General features: G+C 40.9%; 2 protein-coding genes and 1 pseudogene across 3 annotated transcripts; 1 reads left to right on the top strand and 2 right to left on the bottom strand.

Annotated features, from left to right (window-relative positions):
* The window catches only part of LOC117480788, a 119215-nt pseudogene extending 113028 nt beyond the window's left edge, over positions 1-6187 (bottom strand).
* Positions 6188-10659: 4472 nt separating this feature from the next.
* Positions 10660-14944, top strand: LOC117480832 (transcription factor 7-like). The gene is made up of 5 exons (XM_034128317.1): positions 10660-10683; positions 12136-12293; positions 12868-12988; positions 14664-14771; positions 14873-14944. Exons 1-5 carry the CDS (start codon positions 10660-10662, stop codon positions 14942-14944), a joined length of 483 nt encoding a protein of 160 aa, XP_033984208.1.
* Positions 14945-16102: 1158 nt separating this feature from the next.
* LOC117480843 (phosphatidylcholine:ceramide cholinephosphotransferase 2-like) lies at positions 16103-25611 on the bottom strand. Of its 2 annotated transcripts, none has more exons than XM_034128325.1 (8): positions 25412-25611; positions 21542-22408; positions 20492-20797; positions 19234-19351; positions 19099-19156; positions 18642-18737; positions 17872-18038; positions 16103-17376 (listed from the first exon to the last, which is right to left on the bottom strand). In XM_034128325.1, the coding sequence occupies exons 2-8, from the start codon at positions 21778-21780 to the stop codon at positions 17203-17205; spliced, it is 1158 nt and encodes a 385-aa protein (XP_033984216.1). In that variant the 5' UTR covers positions 21781-22408; positions 25412-25611; the 3' UTR covers positions 16103-17202. The 2 variants fall into 2 exon arrangements, with proteins under 2 accessions (XP_033984216.1, XP_033984217.1); XM_034128326.1 differs by having other exon boundaries at positions 20492-20794.
* Positions 25612-26425: the final 814 nt, after the last annotated feature.

Below are 26425 nucleotides of genomic sequence, written 5' to 3'. Positions count from 1 at the left end.
CCCTCCCGAGGCAAGCGTTTGCTCCTGCTGTAAATCTCTCCGGTAGTCCACCAGCAGATGAAAAACACCCACCTCTCCGCCTCTTCCAAAGGACGAGGGGAACCATGCGGCAGTTTCAGTTCGATTTGTTTTCGCCGGTCAACATGTCCGTTAAAGTTTAAATCTTCCGGACAAAATTAGAAAAGTGCCGGTCAAAAAACGGAGCCTCTCTTTTCCCCCCCCCTCTTCTGACAGCCCAGCAGCTGATCTCAGAGCAGGAGAGGTGGGAGAGGGAGGCGGGGCTATTGCTTCAACGTTATCAGGAAATGATCGTATAGGCGTAAACACGGTGCCATTTCCCCCCCCAAAGCGTTTCGTTCGCAGATCTACCCACCTTGGGACCCGTTATCGTTATATGCATTTCCATGTCGGCCTTGTGTGGCCAAACCGTCTATATGATAGAGAACTGTATGACCGTTATCGTCCTCGTGTGGCTAGGGCCTTAGACTTGATGTGAAACCTTCAGGAACATTAGGATGGAGGTGTGAACCCCCCCTCCCCTCATCTAAGATCTTTTTGGTCCTTTTATTACAATTTAAATGATTTAATAATAACTGAAATGTAGATAGTGCCTTTCATAAACCCAAGGACACTTCTACAGTAAAGAAAATACATAAAAAGGGAGAAAGACTAAATCCAAATCTAATAAAATATATGCATTGATGGGAAAAGGGATAAATAAATACATTGATAAATAAGTAAAGTGATAATTTGATGAATATATTGGACTTAAAGCAAATATCAATAATTATTCAAATATATAATAATAATACCTATACAAAATAATAAAAGGGGAAACCGATAAACGAAAATATAAATGACTAAATAAATAAAACTAATCAGAATACTATATGTATATATATTTTAATTCTCGTTCTATTATTTGTTGCTAGTAAAACAAGACCAAGCTTAAAAATATAATGCAAAGTGATTTGAAGTCATAAGGTATTAAACAGTTTCTAATGATGAGTCTCTTTGTGTCGAACAGGTTTAATGAGAAAGTATAAAACAAGTTTTAAGTTTACAGCTCAGATTATTACAGCAGCAAGAATCACATTTACTGAGAATACAGAAAACGAATGGCCGTCACAATGAAGTCAAATAATGAACATGAGAAAGTATTATATCAGAGTTTCACTAGAACATGGTTTGTTCAAACAAAACAAGAACGTCACAAATGTACTTTATCAATTCTCATACCTAACGTTTCTTAGTGTTTTGAACATCACTTGAAGTAAATAAAATAAAAAAAAGTACCAAAAAGCAACTCAAACCTTTCAATTGAACCAAAACATGGAATAAAAACGATTCAGTGAACGTTACACACAGAAAAATGTGAAACGGCTGGTTTATCCAAATAAAAAAACATTTGTATTAACCAGAGCCCTCTCATATACATATAGAGCTAAGAGTGTGAGGACAGCAGGATTTTGGGAGGTCTGAATGTAGTCCATAAAAAACATGTTTATTAGAACGTAAAGTCACTATTGGTCAGCTTTACATTTGGAAAACACAGGGGGAATGCTAGCTTGACTCAGAAAAGGATAAGATGGAGGCAGAGTGAGTGCGCTGGTGGGATCTAAGGGAACTGATTTGAGTAAAGGCTTTCCCACATTGTTCACAGCTGTGTGGTTTCTCTCCAGTGTGAATCCGATGATGGCTCTTAAGATGACCTGATCTGGTGAATGACTTGTCACACTGGAGACAGCTGTATGGTTTCTCTCCAGTGTGAATACGATTATGTTTTTTGAGCTCACTTGATGTAGTGAAAGTTTTCCCACACTCTTCACAGTTGTATGGTTTTTCTCCCGTGTGAATACGATGATGGCTCTTAAGATGACTTGATGTAGTGAATGACTTGTCACACTGTTCACAGCTGTATGGTTTCTCTCCAGTGTGAATACGATGATGGATTGTGAGTTCAATTGATTGAGTAAATGTTTTCCCACACTCTTCACACAAGTATGGTTTCTCTCCTGTGTGAATACGATGATGGATTGAGAGATTTCTTGATGTAGTGAAAGTTTTCCCACACTTTTCACACCAGTATGGTTTATGTCCTGTGTGAATATGATGATGGATTTTGAGTTTATCTGATCTAGTGAAAGTTTTCCCACACTCTTCACAGCTGTACGGTTTCTCTCCCGTGTGAATACGATGATGAGATGAAAGCTGACTTTTCTGAGCAAAGGTTTTCCCACACTCTTCACAGCGGTGTGGTTTCTCTCCAGTATGAATGCGCTGATGAGATGAAAGGTGACCTTTCCGAGCAAAGGTTTTCCCACACTGGTCACAGCTGTACGGTTTCTCTCCAGTGTGAATGCGTACATGAGCCTTTAAAGTAGGAGATGTTGAGAAGGATTTGTTGCACTGGTCACAGCTGTACGGTTTATCTCCAGTGTGAATGCGCTGATGAATCTTTAAAGTATTAGATGTTGAGAAGGATTTGTTACACTGGTCACAGATGTGAGGTCCGGTTTGCTTTCTTCTTCTCCGTTCCTAAAATATACAGCGAGAGACAAAGAGTCAGTGAGAGGCCATTGTGCAGAGATCTACAAAAATATTATAAGCCCATTTGATTTCATATGACCAAATCATACTTAATCAAATTTGACTGTTTTATTTTAATTTTAATGACTAGTTAATAAACTTGAAATTTGACCTTATTGCTGACATTTGCAATGATTTTTTTTTTTTTTACAGATTTCTGAATTTCTTTCTGAATTTAAATCTGATTTTTCTCCACATATTCACACTTTTACAGAAGTAATTGTTTATTTTCAGAATTTTTTCAGACTTGTGACTTTTTTCATAATATATTTATTTTCAGAATTCAGACTTTTTCCGAACTTGATTATATGTACATGTTTCAGAATTAAAACTTTTTTTCAATATTAAGATTTTTCCAAACTCTTATAAGAATCAGAATTTTTCTGAATTATAATTTTTGATTTCCTCAGATGTTTTTAAATCTGAATCCAGTCTTTATTCTTAGAATTTTGACTTTTTTTCAAATGTTTTCTCAGAATTTTGACTAAGGCTCTGTTTCAGACAAAGGGTGAAAAGAGGTGCTGCAGAAGCAGTATGAACAAAATAAAGAGCTTTTTGAACATTGAAGCATGGAGACATGTCACAGTATAGACACAAAATACTGATAAACACCTCAACATCAGCAGCAGAGGACTCTTTAAAGTAGAGACACTAGATACTGATATACACCTCAACATCAGCAGGAGAGGACTCTTTAAAGTAGAGACACTAGATACTGATATACACCTGAACATCAGCAGGAGACGACTCTTTAAAGTAGAGACACTACATACTGAAATACACCTGAACATCAGCAGGAGAGGACTCTTTAAAGTAGAGACACAAAATACTGATATACACCTGAACATCAGCAGGAGAGGACTCTTTAAAGTAGAGACACTACATACTGATATACACCTGAACATCAGCAGGAGAGGACTCTTTAAAGTAGAGACACTACATACTGATATACACCTGAACATCAGCAGGAGAGGACTCTTTAAAGTAGAGACACTACATACTGATATACACCTGAACATCAGCAGGAGAGGACTCTTTAAAGTAGAGACACTACATACTGATATACACCTGAACATCAGCAGGAGAGGACTCTTTAAAGTAGAGACACAACATACTGATATACACCTGAACATCAGCAGGAGAGGACTCTTTAAAGTAGAGACACTACATACTGATATACACCTGAACATCAGCAGGAGAGGACTCTTTAAAGTAGAGACACTACATACTGATATACACCTGAACATCAGCAGGAGAGGACTCTTTAAAGTAGAGACACTACATACTGATATACACCTGAACATCAGCAGGAGAGGACTCTTTAAAGTAGAGACACTACATACTGATATACACCTCAACATCAGCAGGAGAGGACTCTTTAAAGTAGAAACACTACATACTGATATACACCTGAACATCAGCAGGAGAGGACTCTTTAAAGTAGAGACACTACATACTGATATACACCTGAACATCAGCAGGAGAGGACTCTTTAAAGTAGAGACACTACATACTGATATACACCTGAACATCAGCAGGAGAGGACTCTTTAAAGTAGAGACACTACATACTGATATACACCTGAACATCAGCAGGAGAGGACTCTTTAAAGTAGAGACACTACATACTGATATACACCTGAACATCAACAGGAGAGGACTCTTTAAAGTAGAGACACTACATACTGATATACACCTGAACATCAGCAGGAGAGGACTCTTTAAAGTAGAGACACTACATACTGATATACACCTGAACATCAGCAGGAGAGGACTCTTTAAAGTAGAGACACTACATACTGATATACACCTGAACATCAGCAGGAGAGGACTCTTTAAAGTAGAGACACTACATACTGATATACACCTGAACATCAGCAGGAGAGGACTCTTTAAAGTAGAGACACTACATACTGATATACACCTGAACATCAGCAGGAGAGGACTCTTTAAAGTAGAGACACTACATACTGATATACACCTGAAACCATATCTAAAAGTAAGAGTCTGTAAAATAAACCCCACAATGTTGAAGTTTGTTTTCTCCTTAAATAAAAGTACAGGTTTCAAGTCCTTAAATAACCCAAATGTCCCCCAGTGTAAGGGATAACAGTGATAGGAATATATTGTGAAGAAGTGAACACTGACCTGAGTTCTGGGGGTCTCTTTATTCTCCTCCATGCTGCTCTCAGTGCTCCTTCTCCTGCTGGGTCTCTGAAATAAGTATTAACACTACAGTCAACACAAAACAAAAGTAGAATGCTAAAGTTTGGTGATGTCAATGGGTCGCAGGCTTGATGCAGTTATTGCAAGCAAATGATTTGCAACTAAATACTAGTATTATTCACGTTTCACATTATTTTAAGTATCTGTTCCGATTCTTTTGTTCACTTGAATAATGGGTGGGTGTAAACAAAATGTGCTATCTTCTCAGTTGTTTAACAGATCTAGATGTAAATACCTGGAAAGAAAAGCTGAAATACTGACCCTTTTGATGTCAAACCACATCGTTTTCAGTTTACAGCGCAAATATAAAGCAATTGGCCTTGCTGTTACAATAGTTTTGGAGGGGACTGTATATTGAGAGGAAATGAATACTGACCTGAGTTCTGGGGGTCTATTTGTTCTCCTCCATGCTGCTCTCAGTGCTCCTTCTCCTGCTGGGTCTCTGAAATAAGTATTAACACTGCAGTCAACACAAAACCAATATACAGCTAAGAAGTGGCTTAACAGCAGAGGTGGGAAGGAATTAACTCCATCCTGCTAGCAGGTTAGGGTAAGGGAAGATGGAAAGGCCTGCACTTCACGAACATAAACTCCGCCAGCGGTGAACAGTGTTTGTAGAAAACCACAGCGTCCCTACACCAAGCATCACTGATGTGAACAATCACACCGCCTTTCCCCCGCTAACTCTGTCTGAGCGGTAGCATGTTAGCCGGTCGAGCTGAATGGCAGAGTCTGGGATGTTGTCATTTAGCCATGATTCCGTGAAAACGTACACACAGCACTCTGTCGCCCCACTCTGGGTCGACCGGAGTAGTCTTATGATGTCCATGGTATTGTCCAGTGAGCGAACATTAGCCATGAGAATGCTCGGAATAGCGGGCCTGTGTGGGCTAGCTGCTAGCCTAGCTCGGATGCCTCCGCGCTTACCCCTCTTCTGCTTCCTCCCACACCGCTTGCGGAGTCTCCTATTCGGCATGTAGGTAGCAGGCGAGGGCGAGGTTGAACGTATTCCAAAGCCGCTGAGTACCTCTCGGTCTACACTAAAGACTCGGGAGAGCTAGGGGCCGCTGCTGCTGTCTGCGCCGCCATCTTTAACGAGGTGAGCCTGCTGTGAGGAATGATCGATGAACAGCTCCAAATAAAAAAAGTACTAAGTATGATCAGTTTTAAAGTACTCAGTGTTATAGTAAACGTACTCAGTAATCTTAGGAGTAAAAGTACACAGTATTATAGTAAAAGTACTCAGTATTACCCGGTGTTTCTGCTCCTCTCTGATCTTCAGTTTGTTGATGTTCATCGACTAGCATTAGCCACCTAGCATGGAGCAGCTCACAGCAGATAAGGACCCGGATGAAGAGGTGGAATTGTTCTAAAGCTCGTCTCTTCTTCTCCTGAGAGAAACGGGTTATATTCTAATATATCACAGATATATATGAATGAGAGCTGATAGAGACTCCGACTGATGGAAGCTTTACAACAACTGGATCCTGCCTGAGAGCGTGGTCGAGAGCAGAAGTACCCAGACGTGGGCCCACAGAGCATGCGCAGTAGAGTTTTCCCTTAAGCCCCGCCTCCGCTCTCTGTCAGTCAGAGGAATGGAGAGATAAAATAACAATGGATTCAGCTTTTAGAGCATGTTATAACTTTTAAAACCTAATGATTCAAATAAAATCTAAACGTTATTATAATACATCCATGTCCAGTGTATCCTTACAGTCTCAACGAGTGTATCACTGTTATCAAGGGCGGATAATAGCTGATGCATCCTGGGAGTTGTTGTCTTTCAATAAACGTTGTTGAAATACAGGAGAAAAAACAGACAGTGCCATCTAGTGGTCAAATAATAACAGAAAGAATGAAAGCCAATCTATTAAAAATAAATACATAACGTTATTTATCTGAGGGGAAAACGTGGCGTTCTGAAAGTTGCTCCAATTATGAATACTTAATCTCAAAAAATACATATAATAATATTAAAAAATATATAATAAATAAAATACAAATATTTATAAAAGCACAATAAGTTAAAATAAAATGTTAATGATAATAATACCTTTAATAATAAGATGTGGCATTTAAAAAATAAGTTGTTAAAGAAAGGAACAACATTCATGTTGCAAAACATAAAAGATGAATTCTAGAAGACATTTTTTTATTTACTTAAAATTATTATTTAAGATTCAATTTATGCAAAGTGATTTTAAGTAATTCAATCATTTTTATACGGTGTAGTGCCGAGAGACGGGAGTCGGAGGCGGTGTATCGAAAGAACAAGCTAGACTTTTATTAGACATTAAAACAGAATACAAACAACTTCAAGCCCGGGAAAACTGACCGGGGAAACCGGAGGTCCGGTTAACTCAAATGTCTGTGCGGAACAATACCCCCACCCATAGTTCCGTGGGTGAATTATGTCAACCCACCACACAAGCCCCCCCCCCCACCCCCCAGAATTCACCCATAGTCAAAATCCTCGCGTCGGGGAGGAAGGACCACCCGACCCCGGCGCGTACGGACCACAGGGGCAGAGGAGGGCGGGGCCGCAGGCGAGGGCAGGGGCACCAACGAGGGCGAGGGCCACCCCTGGGGGGTAGGGTATGGGAGGACGGCCCGACGTGGGGGAAGAGCCAACTCCAACTGCCTGGAAACGTCCACATGAGCAGGCTTAATCCTGTCGACGGACACAGTCTCAGGTCTGCCACCAACGTCCACCACCAGGCTCTTGTCCCCGTGTCGTATGACTTTGAACAGGCCGTCGTAAGGGGGCCGCAGGGGGCCGCAGGGGGCGTCGTGGCGAATAAAAACCGTAATCCACCGACCGTAGTCCGGGGGACACCCGGAAAGCTGGGTTGCTGTGCTGCGACGTGGGGACGGGCGTGAATGTCCCGGCGGTCTCCAGCAGGGAGGAGCGCTGCCCGGCCGCAGACCAAGGCACAGTGGCGGCGGGAATGAATTCCCCGGGGACTCGTAGCGCCTGGCCATAGACGAACTCCGCCGACGAGGACTGCAGGTCTTCTTTGCGGGCACACCTGAGGCCGAGCATAACCCACGGGAGCTTATCCACCCAGTTGCCGTTTGTCAAGCCGGCACGCAGGGCCGCCTTCATGGATCGGTGAAAACGTTCACATAATCCGTTAGCCTGGGGGTGATATGCGGTGGTGCGGTGCAGCTTGACCCCCAAACATTCAGCAACAGCGTTCCAAAGCTCCGAGGTGAACTGAGAGCCGCGGTCAGAGGAGAGGTCAGATGGGGTCCCGAAGTGCGCCACCCACGTGCCGATGAAAGCGTCAGAAGCTGCCGTTGAGGTGAGGGAAACGGCCTCGGGCCATTGGGCCCGAGTCACCGACCGCGACCTCCTCCAGGCGTAATCCTGTGACCGAGGCCTTGGTGCTCAGAGGCCTGGTCAGCGCCCATGCGGAGGTAATCGAGGCCCAGCTGCACAGCTCTGATGACCGCTCTGGAGAGGAAGTCCGCGACCACGTTAGCCTTACCAGCGATGTGTCGGATGTCCGTGGTATACTCAGATATGTACGACAGCTGGCGTTGCTGTCGGGCAGACCACGGCTCGGCAACCTTTGACATGCAGAATGTGAGTGACTTGTAATCCACGAACGCCGTAAACTCACGGCCTTCCAGCAGGAAACAGAAGTGGCGAACCGCCAACTATAGGCCAAGGAGTTCCCTGTCGAAAGCGCTGTACTTGCGCTCCCTGGGGGTCAACTGGCGACTGAAAAAAGTGAGCGGTTGCCAGGCGCCGTCGACCCATTGTTCATGCACCGCGCCTTCAGCGTAGTCAGATGCATCGGTGGTGATAGCGATGGGGGCCTTGTGTGACGGGTGAGCCAACATGGCGGCTTCGCTCAGGGCGACTTTGGTGGCATCGAAAGCAGCCTCCCTTTCAGCCGTCCAGTCTATGGCCTGGCTGGGGGACTTGCCTTTGAGGGCCTCGTACAGCGGGCGCATGGTGTGGGCAGCCCGGCGGATGAACCCGTGATAAAACGTCACCATCCCGAGGAACTCTCGGAGCGCCCGAGCTGTGGGCGGTCGGGGAAAGGCGGACACGGCCTCCACTTTCGACGCGAGGGGGGCTGCTCCATCTTTGCTGATGAGATGTCCGAGGAAGTGGATGGAGGACAACCCGAACTGACACTTCGCCGGGTTGATAATCAGGCCGTGTTAGTTGAGCCTCGCAAAAAGGTCTCGGAGATGTGCCTGGTGCTCTTTTTCAGAGGAGCTAGCGACAAGGATGTCGTCTAAATAGACGAAGATGAATGGCATGTCTCTGAGCGCCGAATCCATCAGCCGCTGAAAGGACTGAGCTGCATTCTTAAGTCCGAATGGTATACGCAGAAACTCGAACAGCCCGAACGGCGTAATCACCGCAGTTTTGGGGACGTCCGAGGGGTGCACCGGAACCTGGTGGTAGCCCCGCACCAGATCCACCTTGGAGAAGACCAGCTTGCCCGCCAGGTGTGCAAAGAAGTCCTGGATGTGAAGGACCGGGTAGCGGTCTGGCGTAGTGGCGTCGTTAAGGCGGCGGTAGTCACCACACGCCAGCATGTCAGGGTTGAGCCGCCGGGCCCTAGCGTAGACTGGGGGGCCTCTAGTGTCAATGTGGTGCTCGACCCCGTGTTTGGTAGTGGCAGCGGAAAAGGTGGGCTGCGTCAAGTCGGGAAACTCACTGAGAAGGTGTTAAAACACTGGGCGCCAGTGTCACACAGGAGTCTGCGACCAGAGAGGGTGTCCCTGATTAACAGGATTGGGTTGGATGTGCCCACGCTCGTGGCCACTACTGAGCGCAGGCCTTGGCGTTTCCCGTTGCCTTGTAGGTGCAGGGGGAACGGCACCTCTTGAGAAAAACTGCGTTATTTGCCATGTTCGGTTCAGTCTCGGATACTTCTACGAGACTTATGTCGGGGTCTGCCGAGAGACGGGAGTCGGAGGCGGTGTGTCGAAAGAACAAGCTAGACTTTTAATAGACATGAAAACAGAATGTAAACAACTTCAAGTCTGGAAAAACTGACCGAGGAAACCGGAGGTCCGGCTAACTCAAATGTCTGTGCGGAACAATACCCCCACCCATAGTTCCGTGGGTGAATAAAAACAATAAACAGTGAAACACACTATAAAGGAAATGCTCAGTTTTTCCCATTTTTAATTCAATAATTCTGATTACGTTTGGCTTATTTTTGCTTTAGTTTCATTTTAAATGTCAGTGTTTTGCGTGTTCATTGACGGACAGACGGTGATACAACTTCATGATTATTTATTTAAGGAGATGTGTAGGTTATTCAGCATACCTTCATTGAAGTGAATGGGGTGGACAAAATAATAGAAACGCATTTTGTTATTATTCCTCGCTGCATAAATAAGTGTAGAAACTGAGTAACAAGAAAATGAGCAATGGCAGCGGAGCAACCCAAGGCAAACAATGACTGACAGTGTGTGTGTGTGTGTGTGTGTGTGTGTGTGTGTGTGTGTGTGTGTGTGTGTGTGTGTGTGTGTGTGGTGTGTGTGTGTGTGTGTGTGTGTGTGTGTGTGTGTGTGTGTGTGTGTGTGTGTGTGTGTGTGTGTGTGTGTGTGTGTGTGTGTGTGTGTGTGTGTGTGTGTGTGTGTGTGTGTGTGTGTGTGTGTGTGTGTGTGTGTGTGTGTGTGTGTGTGTGTGTGTGTGTGTGTTGTGTGTGTGTTGTGTGTGTGTGTGTGTGTGTGTGTGTGGTGTCGTGGGGGGGTGGTTTGGGTGTGTATATCATCACAAACATGATTTAATCCCACCAGTTGGAGGTCTGAAGATCTTCCACTCCTCTCCTGTTTTAATTCAAATTATTATTATTATTATTATTAACAAATGGAGCAGATGTCCAGCAGAGGGGTGAGTTTGTATTACTGTTTTATTAAATTAGTTGTTATTATTGTATTATCTCTTATCATCTTAAGATAATCTTTTATTTGATCTAATTCATGTGATTTTACTGCATCATTTAAATACAGTCTTTATTATCATTTGTCAACAATATTTGTAAGAAAAGTTTTTATTATAATTATTATTTAGGGTCACCTTTCTCCATTTTAAGTTCATTATTTAAAAATGTATAAATATAACGAATAATATAATTAATTAATATATATTGGCTGTGCTGTTTTTTGTTCTCGTGCTCTTTAAAAATGCACTTTATATTTAATATTTACTTACTTTTTGTAAAAATGTATAAAATGTTTGATTGATGTCCCGCAATATGAGTGTGAACTAATTGAATTATTATTATTGTTTAGGAGATTGGATTGAACCAGAGCCCTGCAGGTACGACATACAATTAATATCCTTAATCCAACTTAATAATACAAATATATTTATTTATTAAAAAAGTGATGTTTTTTTCATTTTCATTTCTCAGGTACATTTCAGGTGTCTGACTGGTGTGAACCTCAGCAGCAGTACCTGGATCAGACCAGCGGGGGGCGACCACACACAACACACACTGCTGCTAATGTGAGTGAGTGTGTGTGTGTGTGTGTGTGTGTGTGTGTGTGTGTGTTGTGTGTGTGTGTGTGTGTGGACAAATGACCCCTTTAAGCCAATACGCTCCCCTTCTAACACAATCAGTGTTAAATGTAAAACCCTGCACTGACCTCAGGCCGTGTCTGTGTGTGTGTGTGTGTGTGTGTGTGTGTGTGTGTCTGTGTGTGTGTGTGTGTGTGTGTGTGTCTGTGTGTGTGTGTGTGTGTGTGTGTGTGTGTGTGTGTGTGTGTGTGTGTGTGTGTGTGTGTGTGTGTGTGTGTGTGTGTGTGTGTGTGTGTGTGTGTGTGTGTGTGTGTGTGTGTGTGTGTGTGTGTGTGTGTGTGTGTGTGTGTGTGTGTGTGCCATACTGTGCTGTTATGTTTCCCTCTGGTCAGTTTGTTATCCATCCAACACAGTTAGTGTGAAGGAATCAGCGCTGAGAGGAGAAACCTACAAGCTGCCGTCTCTTCCTGTAACATCAAGTACTTTTTGTGTACTAATACTCTAAATGCATACTATAGAGTACTGTGGGGATATTATACGTGGTTCCCTCGACAAAAAGTACAACAAATATGTTGTTTACATTTATTTTGTAGCATTTTAATGAATGTTAACTCTAATTATTACAATTAAAAGGTGCCCTATAAATACATTGTATTATTTTGTATTTAATATAATAATAAATATTATCATTATTGATACTTTTGGTTCAGATTTATATTTTGAATTTATGTTTTTGGTTCAAATTCATATTTTAATTAATATTTGTATACATATTTATTGTATCTTATTATTATGATTTGTATATTATTATTTCCTCTGCAGGAGTGCGTCCACCCTCTCGTGCCCCTCCTCCTTTACAGCGACAGACTCCTCCCCCCTTCCCCTCCTTACAGCGGACCAATCGGTGCAGCCGCTTCCAAACAAGCTGACGCCCACTCCTTAGGGGCAGACACCTGTTACCATGGCAACGGCATCAACAGGTGAGCTTGTGTTGTCAGGTTAGTCATGACAACAACGACAACAATGATATACCGTCTTTGCAGAAAGCATTCGTTTTGAAAGCTATGAGACGGTACTTTAGACACAGATTCTTGACTAAGCTACGGTGTAGAAATGATATGACATTTTCTGACCTGATCTCCTCCAACAAAGCAACATATATAATAAAATACAAAAATACAAATAAAAAGTAGTGCAACATGTCTATATACATGTAAATATAATATACGATGTGTACAAGAACATAGACTTTTATTTTCTGCTTTCCTAGTGATTGTTGCTGCTTTAATAGTCGGGGCTGTGCACTTCTAATTGTTCTAATTACTCACTTAATATAAGTTTCACATTTAACCACAAAAAGAATTCCACGAGAAATCCTCCTCACAAAGCACTTTAGAAAATCCATGAGAACAAACAGAGAGATTTATGGTTCTTCTCACACACATTTCACTTTCCTGTTATTTGGTGAACAACAAAGTGTCTGCACACTGACCCGAGTCATCTATGTTTGGGTCAAATGTTGACTTTTGAACTCCTCTGTGGTCTCGCTCTCAGACAGACGGTGAAGAAGCCTCTGAACGCCTTCATGCTCTTCATGAAGGAAACCAGACACAAAGTTCTGCAGGAAGGACGCGAGAGAGAAAGTGCCGCCATCAACCGCATCCTGGGACGCAGGGTAAGCCACGCCCACTTATAATTATGTCATAGTGATGTCACAAGGGTTATCTCACCTGTCATCTCTTGCTATAGAGCGGTGCAGGGATGACGTATTTACCTTGAAGTAGGCTGCTGGTTCCCTCGACAGAAAAGCAATGGGATTTCTCCATAGGATTTTGGACAATAGCTCGAAATAAGATCTGTGGAAAACGAACCTGTTTGATAAATGCACGTTTTGTTCAGCCGGATAATCTCCACATGTCTACCCTATTTCTATAATGTTCTAATCATAAATCTAATGGCCAGAAGCAAAATGCTAACGTTATGCTATAAAGGAACTAGAGCCGAGTACAGCAGCACGACTTCAACGTCACGCCAACTTAAAGGTGGGGTAGGTCATTTTGGAGAAACCGGCTCGAGATCGCTAGAATTTGAAAATACACAGCCGGAAGAAATCTGCCACTTCCTTACAGAGCCCCTCCCCCAACACACACGAACGCGCACATGACCAATGAGGGCACGAGATAAGTTTGTGCACAGATGGAAGGCTGACAGGCAGGTAGGCCATCCAGTTATTTTAGCCGGGCCGGCTCAAATGATTGGTCGTGCTTTTTACAGTACCACGGCTTCCACAGATGATAGTTTTTTTAATGGATTTTTTGTCAAAGCACTTCAGATATTCATTGCTATCGGGATGTTAAGAGCATTCCATGGAATATAACAAAAAGTGTATCTCGAGCCGGTTTCTCAAACTTACCTACCCCACCTTTAAGATCCATATTGAAACATACAGATTCTAAATGGTACGAGTTGAAGCATTTGTTTGAACACTTTGCAGGAGGCAGGTACTTGCTTTCAAGCAGAACAGAAACAAACTTAGAGGAGTGTTCATGTGTTCGGCGTAATGACGTACAACGTCCTCCACGACTTCTGTAGTCCTATTCAGCCACTTGGTGACAACCATCGTTTTTCAGACACGTCAACTCTTCAGAAATCACTAGTGGGGTCACTGCTGATGGATTTAATGTCCTAGAACAAAACGTGATCCGTCTCTTCAATGTGTCTCAACCACAGACCTTATTTCCAGCTATCTTCCTAAATCCTATGGAGAGATCCCATTGGCTCTGAGACGAGGGAACAGGAAGTGATAAAATGCTAACTCACTTTCTGGTTTTAAGACTCATCACTGCACCACTCTATGAAAGTATCAAACCAGGTGCACATTGGGAAACACATTGCTCTAAATGTTTTACATCTGAAATGATACAACTACTGCCTCCTATAGTGATTTGCAAAAAAAAAAAAAAAGATTTTGGCCACTTTATGATTTCATAACGATGTTTTGTCTTGTGTAACCATTAGCCAATCAGCAACCAAGGTACCCCCCCCCCCCCTTATCACCTGAATCTCCTCCTAGAGCACCATTGAGTTCTTTTTAACCAAATCTCTCTCAGAGGGGCGTGGGGAGGGGCTCCTTATTTTCATCTAAAGTAACAGACAGAGAATCAGCACTATGGAAACAGGGCTGAAACAGAGGGGATTATGGGTAATGCTGCAATGATCTGTTTGGTGTTTCAGCCAATCAGAGACAGGCTCTGGATATATCTGAGACCTGTGATATATTGATGAAACAGTATGATAGGGGACCTTTAAGCTAAAGGAAGAATAACCTTTAACCCCTCTTTGTTCCTCAGTGGCACGCTCTGTCTCGCTCTGAACAATCTAAATACTACGACCTGGCCCAGAAAGAGAGGCTGCTCCACATGCAGCTTTACCCCGGCTGGTCCGCCAGGGATAACTACGTACGTAAAGCCCTGCATAAACAACAACAACAACAACAACATTATATATATTCTGTGTTTGTGCTTCAGAAATCTACACATTCTTCTTCTTCTCTTTCCAGGGTAAAAGGAAGAGGAAGAGGAGCCAAGAGCCGACAGGAAGCAGTCCCAGGTCGAGACAAAACAGCAAATAAAAACTTAAAGTGGACCTATCATGCTATATTATAATAATATAGTGTAGGACCATACCTATATAAGGCATATTTATACTTTTTTTTTTTCAAAATACCAAACAGATCATGCATTTTAGCCATGCCTCATTTCGCTCAATTTGACATTTTTACCCCTGTTTTTGCAAGGGCAGATTCTGTGAGAACAGCACCACCTACAGGCCTGGCATATGTACTACAGCGTCTCCAGCGCTTTCGAACGGCAATGGCCGTGGCTGTCTCCTCCTGATTGGTGGAGTTGGCCCAATAGCCGTAGCGCCACCGTCCTGACGTCAGGACAGTGTTAAAATCTGGATCAGTTTTTATCAGATCCGTTGCAGCCCCTTTTTTAGAGATTTGGGTATGGAGGAAAATAGAGAGGGTTGTGTTTTCTGACACTTGGTGAGTTCCCTGGAACACCGGGGACACATATTCATGTAGAAAAGACGTACAAAAGTGCATTTTGCATGATAGGTCCCCTTTAACTAAAGTAAAAGTGTGAATAAAATGTTGGAAAAATACTCCAATAAAGTAAAAGTCCTGAATTAAAATGTGTTAATTAAGCGTAAATACAAAGGTAAGAGTATTCATTCTGAAGGATTGCTCCATACACTGTATTAGGTCATTATATTTCCCTGTTTTTAATCTTGTAGTTTTTCATGTTAAGCCAATTTTAAATACTTTGTAAAATACTGGGCTAATTAGGATGAAGTACTGCATCAAAACCTATTCGCTTTTATTATGTTTTTATAAAATATGAGTTGTATATGTAGTGGAGGAAAAAGTGCTCTATTTGCCTCTTTAATGTAGTAGTTCACTTATAATGAACTTTACTTTTGATGGAGCTTTATGAAACAACATTAATCTTCATTAATCCAACTGGTGGAAGTTCAAATTGTTTATTTTACAATAAAGAACAGTGTAAAAAAAGAGAGAAGAGGAGAACACTGAACTCAGCGTCTCAACAATAAACACATTTTGACTTGTAAATATAACTTAACAATAATAAAGTATAGAAAGAAATGTACAACAATACTCATATATTACTCTTACTTTTCAAAACCCTTGTTTCTGTAGTTAGCATGTGGCTAACTGTACCCAAAACAATGAGCAAATATGTCCAAAGTAATGAAATTAGCTGTGAAAATGCTAAGTCCCTAGCAGTTCAGCTTTGACCCTGAAGCTAGCTAGCCAACACTCAGAAATAATCTCTTTATTTCTTTGTCGGTAGATGTTACATTTACCGTTCATGTATGTCTGAACAACTTTGACCAAACTGAACGTAGCCATGAAAATGCTAAATGGCTAACTATTTTAGGTCCTGAAACTCTAGCTAGTTTAACAACTAAACAGTAAGAAATATTCTCAATATGTAAACATTCAGCTTCATAATTAGTGGTTGGGAGGAGATACATTCACCATTCATGGAGGCTACTTTTTTTTGTAGTTAGCATGTTGCTAACCGCAATCCAAAACCTAAACAAGTTCAAAACTGAGGATTTCCGCTAGTAATGAATCTTAGGTTGTAAATCTCTGTCTAGCTAACAAACTAAATTATATTCTACATATTTAAATACTTACCCTTATTGTTATTTGTTGGGAAGTGGTACATTTACCTTTCACGGATGCAAAAGCATATTTTTAACCAATGCCATAAGGATTAAATCTCAAAATGCTACGTTTCTAGCTATATATATCTTTGATCATGAATCTCTGGCTAGCTAACAAACTAACAATTTAGAAATAATCTGACTGACTATCACTTTTTGGGGCGCTGTAACATGTGCCTTAATGTTTGCATAAAGATATATAAATATCATTATTATCATCATAGCAGGCCCTCGCATTGTTACGATTAGTGCACTAGCATGTGTTAGCTAAACAACAAGCTTTCACTACACAGCGTAAGGACTCTTTGTGGACTATTTTACAACATTTTACAAAAAATAACCCATTTTGAGGACATTTGTCTTGATGATAAACCCAGAAGCACCAGCTGCAGGAATCAGAGCAGCAGATGCTTTAAGCGGCCGCCATCTTTGTTAATACGCTTACATTTACATACATTTACATTCAAAACAAAGAAGAGGAACCATGGATTGACTGATTTTCTCCGTCGTCCGTCCTGTAAAAATAAATCCCAGGCGTTCCTGATGATGTAAACTCGTCGTCCTTTCAGTGTCAAGCAGAGGAAATAATAATAAATAAAGCTTTGTTCAAACAGGATGCATGATGGTTAATCCTCACTCGTCCCTCCCTCCCTCCACTATCCGGTACCGCTGTCTGCAGGACGAGGGCAGCGCCACCGGCCACGAGAACACGACGGGAACTGTGGTTCTGACGTTCTTCTCCAGGAAGTTAAAGATTGGGTTCCACCACGTCCTCGACAGGAAGTTGTTGGGAGCCTGACGCAGAGCCTGGGCAGAGAAAATAATCAGGAGAACTTATTAATAAAACAATAACAGATTCTTAAAAAGCACCATATTTGATTGTGTCTATTTGCCCAAAATAGGATAGGATTAAGACTGTCTATTTGAATAAAATAATGAGGTATACGTATTTAAAACAAAAATATGTCTTGAAAGTTGTTTTACTGTTTTTATTTTAGGTTTTTTTCTGACCTTTTATTGGCAAAGAAATGTAATTTAACTGCTAAAATAATCACGAATACGTATTAATCAAAAATAACACTTTACTGGTTTCAGATTCTTAAAAAGCACCATATTTGATTGTGTCTATTTGCCCAGCCCACACAAATTGGTAGAGCCTGTCGCATGTCAGCGCAACTTAAATTATGCCGTTTAAAAACATGAAAAATAAAGGGATATGCCGGCTGTCAGCGAACCGAGCCGGTGTGTGTGTGTGTGTGTGTGTGTGTGTGTGTGTGTGTGTGTGTGTGTGTGTGAACCTACATGTGTGTTGGCCATGGTGTGGTACCACCAGAAGGTCCTGGTGGTGGCGAAGTACCCGACCACCACGTCGATGCTGTAGTGCTCGTGACCAATCAGGATGCAGAGAACCCCCGAGGCGCTGAGGCACCAACAGATCCATCGATACCACCACATCCACCGGGGGGAGTCTGAAAAACACACACACACACACACACACACACACACACGTCACACACATGTTCCTGGACATAGCACTGCTGTACATCACACTATGGATGTGTGAAGATTATTTTTGGTTTTGACGCGAGATGTTGATGTGTACATAAATACAGATGTTAGTATTTGAATATAGACAGTTAGTTGCTTGCTTGAAATAATCAGCGGACTGAGATCGAGAGTGGATGTCACGTCTCAAAATACTTTCATTCTGGTAACGACATCAATTCGCCTGCTGTTTAAAAAGTCCAACCCGTCTGGCGTAAACCAAACATCCCCGAAGCGTGTATGTAATCTGACTGGTTGCACAGAAAGAAGAAAACTGACTGATTTCCATAAGAAACACTTCTTTTACAAGTAACTGCTTTTCTTACCAAAAACTGTATCACTGTTTTAAAGGAAAGATCCACTTTGAAATACATGAACATGCCTCTAAGCCTGTTTCCTTTTTAATTCAAGATTGATAAGTAATATTGAAAGATTCACCAAGATTTTCCAACTAATTTCTCACAAAATATCTCATTAAATTGAGTAATGGACATGTCTGCAGTTTGCTTTAAAGTGTGTGTACTCACACTCTTGGATGAAGAGGTAGGACAGCGTACACATGACGGTGTGACCGCTGTACAGGAAGTCACCGCACATCAGCTGAGAGCCGGTCAGAGACAAACCTAAACAACAAACAAACAGAAACAAAACAACAACAACAAAATCAGTGGAAAGGTTTGACCAGTCTTTAGTTATATGATCTGCCCCTGCAAATCAGACGGGCCTCCACACTGCGTTTAAATCGCTCCTTAAAACACTCCGCTTCTCCTTAGCATTTTAACATCTCGTAGATTGTTGCTTTTAAATTGTCTATTGTTTTTACTTGTACTTGTTTTATGGTGTGTGAGCTGAGCTGTGTGATTTGTGAATGTTTGTTTGTTTATTTGACTGTACAGCACTTTGGTCTGGAGGTTTTAAAGTGCTTTATAAATAAAGCTGTGTATTGTATTGTATATTTTTAACAGTTGAGTGTTTGGGTGTTACCTCCTCCTGAGATCAGACTCAGAATCCTCCAGATCTTCCCCGTCGAGTCGTTGTACAGCTGCAGGAAACAGAACATACTGTAAGGAGGGAACAGGTAAACATGCAGTAAATGTACAGGATGTTGTGTATTTGTACCTTTGGGGCGCAGACCATGTGTTTCCCCGGCACCGGTAGAGTGGTGATGTACATGGTGATGCAGCGGTACAGGTACAGGGTCCCGATCATGAAGAAACAGCGACGGACGATTATAGCTCTGCAGAGAGAAGACGTTTCAAATATATACATTTCATCCGTGCTGCTAGCACTTAGGGACATCTTCCCTTAGCTGTTGCAATAAGTCAACGTTAGATAAGTCAACGTTAGATAAGTCTAAAGTTAGATCGCTCAATTGTTAAAGTCATTTACACAACACGGCCTGGTACGGCAGCTGCACCGTCCTGAACCGTAAGGCTTTACAGAGGGTGGTGTAAACTGCACAGCACATCACCAGGACGGAGCTGCCATCCATGGAGGACCTTTACTCCCAGCGGCTCAGGAAGAAAGCCCTCAGGATTATCAAAGACCCCCATCACCCCAGCTACAAACTGTTCTGTCTTGAAACAACATCTGTTAAACACCGGAACTGTTGAAACAACATCCATAACATTCATCTGTTCGCATCTTGCATATACTTATTTATCTAAATAGTTATCACTGCAATACACCGTATTTAATTTCGCCTTAGTAGTAGTACAGATTGGGGTAATCGTACTTGTACTGTGTAACACGTAGTAGTAGTAGTAGTAGTTGCAGTAGTAGCAGTAGTTGTAGTAGCTGCAGTAGTAGTAGTAGTAGTAGTAGTAGTAGTAGTAATAGTAGTAGTAGTAGTTGCAGTAGTAGTAGTAGTTGCAGTAGCTGTAGTAGTAGTAGCAGTAGTTGTAGTAGTAGTAGTATTAGCAGTAGTTGTAGTAGTAGTAGTAGTAGTAGTAGGAGTAGTAGTAGTTGCAGTAGTAATAATAATAATAGTAGTAGTAGCAGTAGCAGTAGCAGTAGTTGTAGTAGGAGTAGTAGTAGTAGCAGTAATAATAATAATAGTAGTAGTTGCAGTAGTAATAATAGTAGTAGTAATAATAATAGTAGTAGTAGTAGTAGTAGTAGTAGTTGCAGTAGTAATAATAATAATAGTAGTAGTAGCAGTAGTAACAATAATAGTAGTAGTAGTAGCAGTAGTAATAATAATAGTAGTAGTAGCAGTAGTAACAATAATAGTAGTAGTAGTAGTAGTAGTAATAATAATAATAATAATAATAATAATAATAATAATAATAGTAGTAGTAGTAGTAGTAGTAGTAGTAGTAGTAATAATAATAGTAGTAGTAGCAGTAGTAATAGTATTGATATGGGGTAACCCTACTTGTGTTTGAGGAAGAAAAGCTGCACCAGCCACAGTCCGCAGAGGATCAGTCCGTTGACCTCGGTGACGGTGAACGCCCACGGCACGCGGTCCACGTAGTCGAAGAACTTGTCGGGCAGCGGCGGGCTCACCGATTTGTCGGGCACTCGCTCGTGGATCACGGTGATGATGACGGTGGTGAAGAAGAGGATGAAGACGGAGTAGAGGAAGGCCACGCCCGTCTTCCACCACTCGGCGGGGAGGTGGTCGGCGCGTTCCTCCGACACCGCGATCTTCACGTAGTCACATCGGCGCTGCAGCCGGCTGCTGAGAATCAGAATCAGAATAACTTTATTATGGGGAACATTTATATTGTTACAGCAGAAAAGAGCCAAAGACAGCTTAATGTTAACTAAGAAGCATGCATAAAAAAGTATTAAAAGGTCACCTATTATACAAAATCCACTTTTTCATGTCTCTTCTCCATCAACATGTGTAAAGATTCTGGAAGTTTCAGGAAAAAAGATTCTCTCTCTTTTTGTCCAGATCCATTTATAACAACCTGTCTGAAAATGAGCTGATCAGATTTTGGCCACTTTATGATGTCATAACGATGTGTTGTCTTGTGTAACCATTAGCCAATCACCAACCAAGGTAACCCCCCACCCCACCACCTTATCACCTGAATCTCCTCCTAGAGCACCATTGAGTTCTTTGTAACCAAATCTCTCTCAGAGGGGCGTGGGGAGGGGCTCCTTATTTTCATCTGAAGTAACAGACAGAGAATCAGCACTTTGGAAACAGGGCTGAAACAGAGGGGATTATGGGTAATGCTGCCATGATCTGTTTGGTGTTTCAGCCAATCAGAGACAGGCTCTGTATATATCTGAGACCTGTGATATATTGATGAAAAACAGTATAATAGGGGACCTTTAAAGATACAACAATTATAATAAAAAAAGTTACACAATTTACAGAATACACATCCTGTAACAGTTCTGAGGATTTAGCAGCCAGGTATATATTGCACAGTTATTGACGGCATATTATATATATATATATATATATTGCCTCAGAGACTGGATCAGCTGGTTCTGTTTCAAAATGCTGCTCAGCATGTTGTTGCCTTCCTGCGCCGTCTTTTTCCCGTTGGCGGGCGGCGATGGCGTCGGCGTCGGTGAGGAAGCGTGACAGACGGGGTTTCCGTTGGCGATAATTGGAGGAGGCGTTTCCGGATCCGTTGTGGTGACGTTGACCTCCAAGTGGGGCCGGATGTCGTCGCTGTCCTGGATCAGCTCTGAAGCCGCCATTTTTTTACTTGAATACCTCTTCAACCAATAAGGAAGACGTTATTTTATTCAACGTCCAATCACAGGCTTTGGAATTAGTCAGCTGATTAATTGAACTCAGTTCAACTACACGAAAAAGGCTTAACAAAATCCCTTCACTAATCCAACGAAAATACACTTTCTACTTTAGTTCCTCTTTGACCAATAAGGAAGAACTTCTGTTGTATGACGACCAATCACAGGCTTTGGAATGAGTCAGCTGACCAATTGAAATCAGTTCAACGAGACGACAAAGGCTTCCTCTATCAAGTGTGGACTTCTCCGGGTTCAATAATTCAACGAAAAACTGGTCAAAAGTCAGTTTGCACTTTAATTCCTCATCGACCAATAAGGAAGAACTTCTCTTGTGTCACGACCAATCACAGGCTTTGGAATGAGTCAGCTGACCAATAAAAATCAGCTTAACTTGAAAATAAAAAGCTTGAGTTTCACAAATATTCCTCTATCAGGTGTTGACTTCTATTGGTTCAATAATCCAACGAAACGGGTGAAAAGTCAGACATTACTGATTAAAACTCAATATGTTGATAGATATAAGAAGTCAAAATGGTGGCAGGGGGTTGGTCGATGAGGATGAGTCAGCACAAATCTGAAAAAGACAAAAAAACATTTTATTTAGAACATTTTTTAATTAGTTTTCTTATTTATTTCTATATAAATATAACTACAGATACAAACAAAAGGTGTTTTGTTGCCACCTAACATTCAACAGAAATATAAAAAAGAAATGTAATTATTTATTAGTTTAATTAATAGGAAAAATGCCCAATATTAGACATTTCTGTAAATAGGCTATTTCTCCCTTTTAATCAAATATAATATTTATATATAATTACAATATACAGTATTTTATTCTACGTCTAAATAATACAATAATTATTATTACAGGGTTAGGGTTCATAAACATTACTATAAATGCAAATAATATTTAAATATTCTTTCTTTAAACTGTATTAAAAAAATGTAACAGAGGCTTTTTATACAGGAGATGTAATATATTTATCTTCTACTTGTTTTATTTAAATGTATATATTGTTACAATAAACAGCATTTTATTCTACTGTACATCATTTAATTTGACAATCTGATTATACCTGCATTTTGCTTGCAGCATTATGTCAATTTTATTTCACTATTTTTACATCTTGAAACTTCTGATTTGTATTCTCAAAAAACTCCAAACTACCACAAAGCCTTTTGCAAACTCCCTTCACCTTTCAGCCACGTTTACTGCATTCATAACAACTCACTTTTCATACATTAGACTTGATTTTTCCAACTTTAAATTATCAGCAGATCACATTTAAACTAATCTAATGCAGTTTCTCTGTAACCTGGTTTTGTAATATGCAGCAGCGTTGTTATCGTCAGAGGAATCCTGCGTCACTAGATCAGGGACATTTTTAATGGAGTTTTTAACTGCTGTGACGCCTGGATTTGTGAAGCAGGAATTTTTCTTTATTGCTTAATCGAGTTCCTGCGGGTGACTGACCTCACACACGCACACACACACACACACACAGTATACACACACACACACTGTTTACACACACACATGGAAGAAGGCTTAAATTAGAATGACTGTTTTGACTATTAGTCACCTGAGGCTGCCACTCCCTTTAAATCAGACACACCCACCCACGCCCACACACACACACACTTAATGCCACAGGGCTTTTCACACGCTCACACTTGGCTTTGGTAGTAGTCTGTCAACATTGACGTCCTTATCAAGCAGGAACCAGAATTCAACAAAATAACGTTTTTTAGCTTCTGGTACACTTTGCTTAAGGGCTGAGAGTGAGCTTTAAAAAGTGACATGTTTTCTATCTTTTTAAATACAAAATAAAAGCCTTGTGCAGCTCTAACAGTGTGTATACAAGCACACGTTCACTGTGGTGTGAAATGTTGTGCGCAGCGGAGGTATTTAGCAGCAGAGGGAGAAATTACTCACAATATAAAGAGGACATCTCATGTTCAGGTGTATATCAGTATGTAGTGTCTCTACTTTAAAGAGTCCTCTCCTGCTGATGTTCAGGTGTATATCAGTATGTAGTGTCTCTACTTTAAAGAGTCCTCTCCTGCTGATGTTCAGGTGTATATCAGTATGTAGTGTCTCTACTTTAAAGAGTCCTCTCCTGCTGATGTTCAGGTGTATATCAGTATGTAGTGTCTCTACTTTAAAGAGTCCTCTCCTGCTGATGTTCAGGTGTATATCAGTATGTAGTGTCTCTACTTTAAAGAGTCCTCTCCTGCTGATGTTCAGGTGTATATCAGTATGTAGTGTCTCTACTTTAAAGAGTCCTCTCCTGCTGATGTTCAGGTGTATTTCAGTATGTAGTGTCTCTACTTTAAAGAGTCCTCTCCTGCTGATGTTCAGGTGTATATCAGTATGTAGTGTCTCTACTTTAAAGAGTCCTCTCCTGCTGATGTTCAGGTGTATATCAGTATGTAGTGTCTCTACTTTAAAGAGTCCTCTCCTGCTGATGTTCAGGTGTATATCAGTATGTAGTGTCTCTACTTTAAAGAGTCCTCTCCTGCTGATGTTCAGGTGTATATCAGTATGTAGTGTCTCTACTTTAAAGAGTCCTCTCCTGCTGATGTTCAGGTGTATATCAGTATGTAGTGTCTCTACTTTAAAGAGTCCTCTCCTGCTGATGGTTCTCTCTCTTCAGATATTAGCGGTCTCCTCCTGTGAGTCTTGTGCTGCTGAATCAGAGTTAATTTTGGGAAATGTAGTTCTCGTGTCTTTAATCTAATCACAGCTAATCCCAGTGTGATTCTGCAGAGCTGTAAACAGGAAGTGGAATAATAATAATAATAATAATAATAATAATAATAATAATAATAATAATAATAATAACCATGCACAAGATCATTCACAGAAATAAATAAAATGTCTGCAAACGATGTAGGTAAAAAGGTAGAAGTGAAATACTTCCTCATATTTAAATATCACTTCCATTTTCTTTTCAGACTGTTATATTTAGGGTTTTAGTTACTTATCAGAAAAAAAACAATAAGATGTGGGGTTGGGGAAATCATAATACCATTTTTTTTACTCAATTTCTGAAATTTGATTGACCACATTATATTTTCATATTTCATATTGATGTTGTGAATATTATACCTACTTAGTTACATCATTTTCCCGAATTGTTATTTCATCTTAATAGGTGGATTACTTATTGTAGGCCCCAAAATACGTTCAGTTTAAGTGAAAAACAAACAAAAATGTACTTAAATTCTGGTGTTTTCTCACTAAATAAAGTTAAAACACGATTAAAATGTAACAGATCGACCAATTGATTAATCGGCGTGTATTTTTAGCGTTAACGTTGTGTTTAAATGTTGGATTATTTATTGTAGGCACCGAAAGACATTCATTTTAAGTGAAAACAAACTAAAATTGTTTCTAATTCTGATGTTTTTCTCACTAAATTAAGTAAAAACACAATTTATGTTTAACAGATCGACCAATCGATTAATCGGCGTGTATTTTTAAGCGTTAAAGCTGTGTTTACACTTTAAATAAAAGTCCGGAAAGTTTAGATCGGGACAGGAAAACGTAAACAGGAACTGAGAAACTCACCTGTGTGCGTTGCTTTCTGCGTCTTTTCACTCCTCAAAGGGGTCAAAACTGCTCCAAAAGTTCCTTAGTTATGCACCTGAGGCAGAAAACGAACCGATTGATCGATTAAATTGCAGATTTTCAAGTCTTAAAGTCACTTTTTCGACTCCTGAAAAACTTCCCCTCCTCCTCCTCTCTCCTCATTCAACTGAGAAAACAAGCATGAGAGCTGCGAGTGTTTTAGGAGGGATGTCCAAATATGGTGCGACATCTTCCCCCCGGAAATTGTCGCACCATATTTGGACATCCCTCGCCCTTCTGACTTAGCTCCGGCGTGACGTCAGATCTCACCTGAGCTCGGAAGAACTTTTGCGTAACATTTGGCAAAAATAAGTGCTTTTTTGTGAGGAAAAGCCAAAGAGTGGGAAATGAATTACAAAAATAAATAATAAAATAAACAGGTCTTTGAATTCAAGATTCACTTTCCAGTCATACATTGTTAATGTCAATAAACAGCTAAACAAATATTTAGCAATATCCTCGTTTTAAGGTGTATTTCTGTGACTTTTAGTTGGAACCAATCCTTTATTTTTCTACTTATGGTCTTTAAGGGGATTATCATCACTTAAGGGCTTTTTTAGTGGGTTTACAATCCCTCAAAAGAGCTTAAACCCAAACTGTATGATTATGTTCCGACCTCCTCTCTACTCCCACTCATAAGGAAGTGACATAAAGAGGAAGTTTGTTTTGCTGCAGTTCAGGTTTCTTCCACTAGAGGGGGCTGAGTGTGTGCTGAAAACACCACACACACAACACACTGCTGAACTCAATCTGGACACACACACTCTGTATAATAACCCTTAAATTAAAGAAAAGTATAAGGAAACAGAGAATGACATGTGAAGTAATTAGAGGAAAAGAAAATCAACAAAAAAATGTATCAAAATGACTATTGACTTTAAAAAGTACAATATTTGCCTCTCAGGTGCAACTAGTATACAGCAATGATCTAGATATGTCTTCCCCCCTGTGCAA

The sequence above is a fragment of the Trematomus bernacchii genome, unplaced genomic scaffold (genome assembly GCF_902827165.1).
Source record: "Trematomus bernacchii unplaced genomic scaffold, fTreBer1.1, whole genome shotgun sequence".
Lineage (NCBI taxonomy): Eukaryota > Metazoa > Chordata > Actinopteri > Perciformes > Nototheniidae > Trematomus > Trematomus bernacchii.
The sequence above is the reverse complement of the archived record's forward strand: the minus strand, read 5'-3'. Positions and strand labels throughout refer to the sequence as shown.

Coding starts and splice junctions, on each gene's coding strand:
- LOC117480843 (XM_034128325.1), bottom strand. CDS start 21,780: ATGGCGGCTTCAGAGCTGATCCAGGACAGCGACGACATCCGGCCCCAC. Junction 20,798..21,541: donor CAGCTGATCCAGTCTCTGAG/GCAATATATATA, acceptor TCTGATTCTCAG/CAGCCGGCTGCAGCGCCGAT. Junction 19,157..19,233: donor ACATGGTCTGCGCCCCAAAG/GTACAAATACAC, acceptor TGTTTCCTGCAG/CTGTACAACGACTCGACGGG.
- LOC117480832 (XM_034128317.1), top strand. CDS start 10,660: ATGGAGCAGATGTCCAGCAGAGGG. Junction 10,684..12,135: donor AGCAGATGTCCAGCAGAGGG/GTGAGTTTGTAT, acceptor TTTCCTCTGCAG/GAGTGCGTCCACCCTCTCGT. Junction 12,989..14,663: donor ACCGCATCCTGGGACGCAGG/GTAAGCCACGCC, acceptor TTTGTTCCTCAG/TGGCACGCTCTGTCTCGCTC.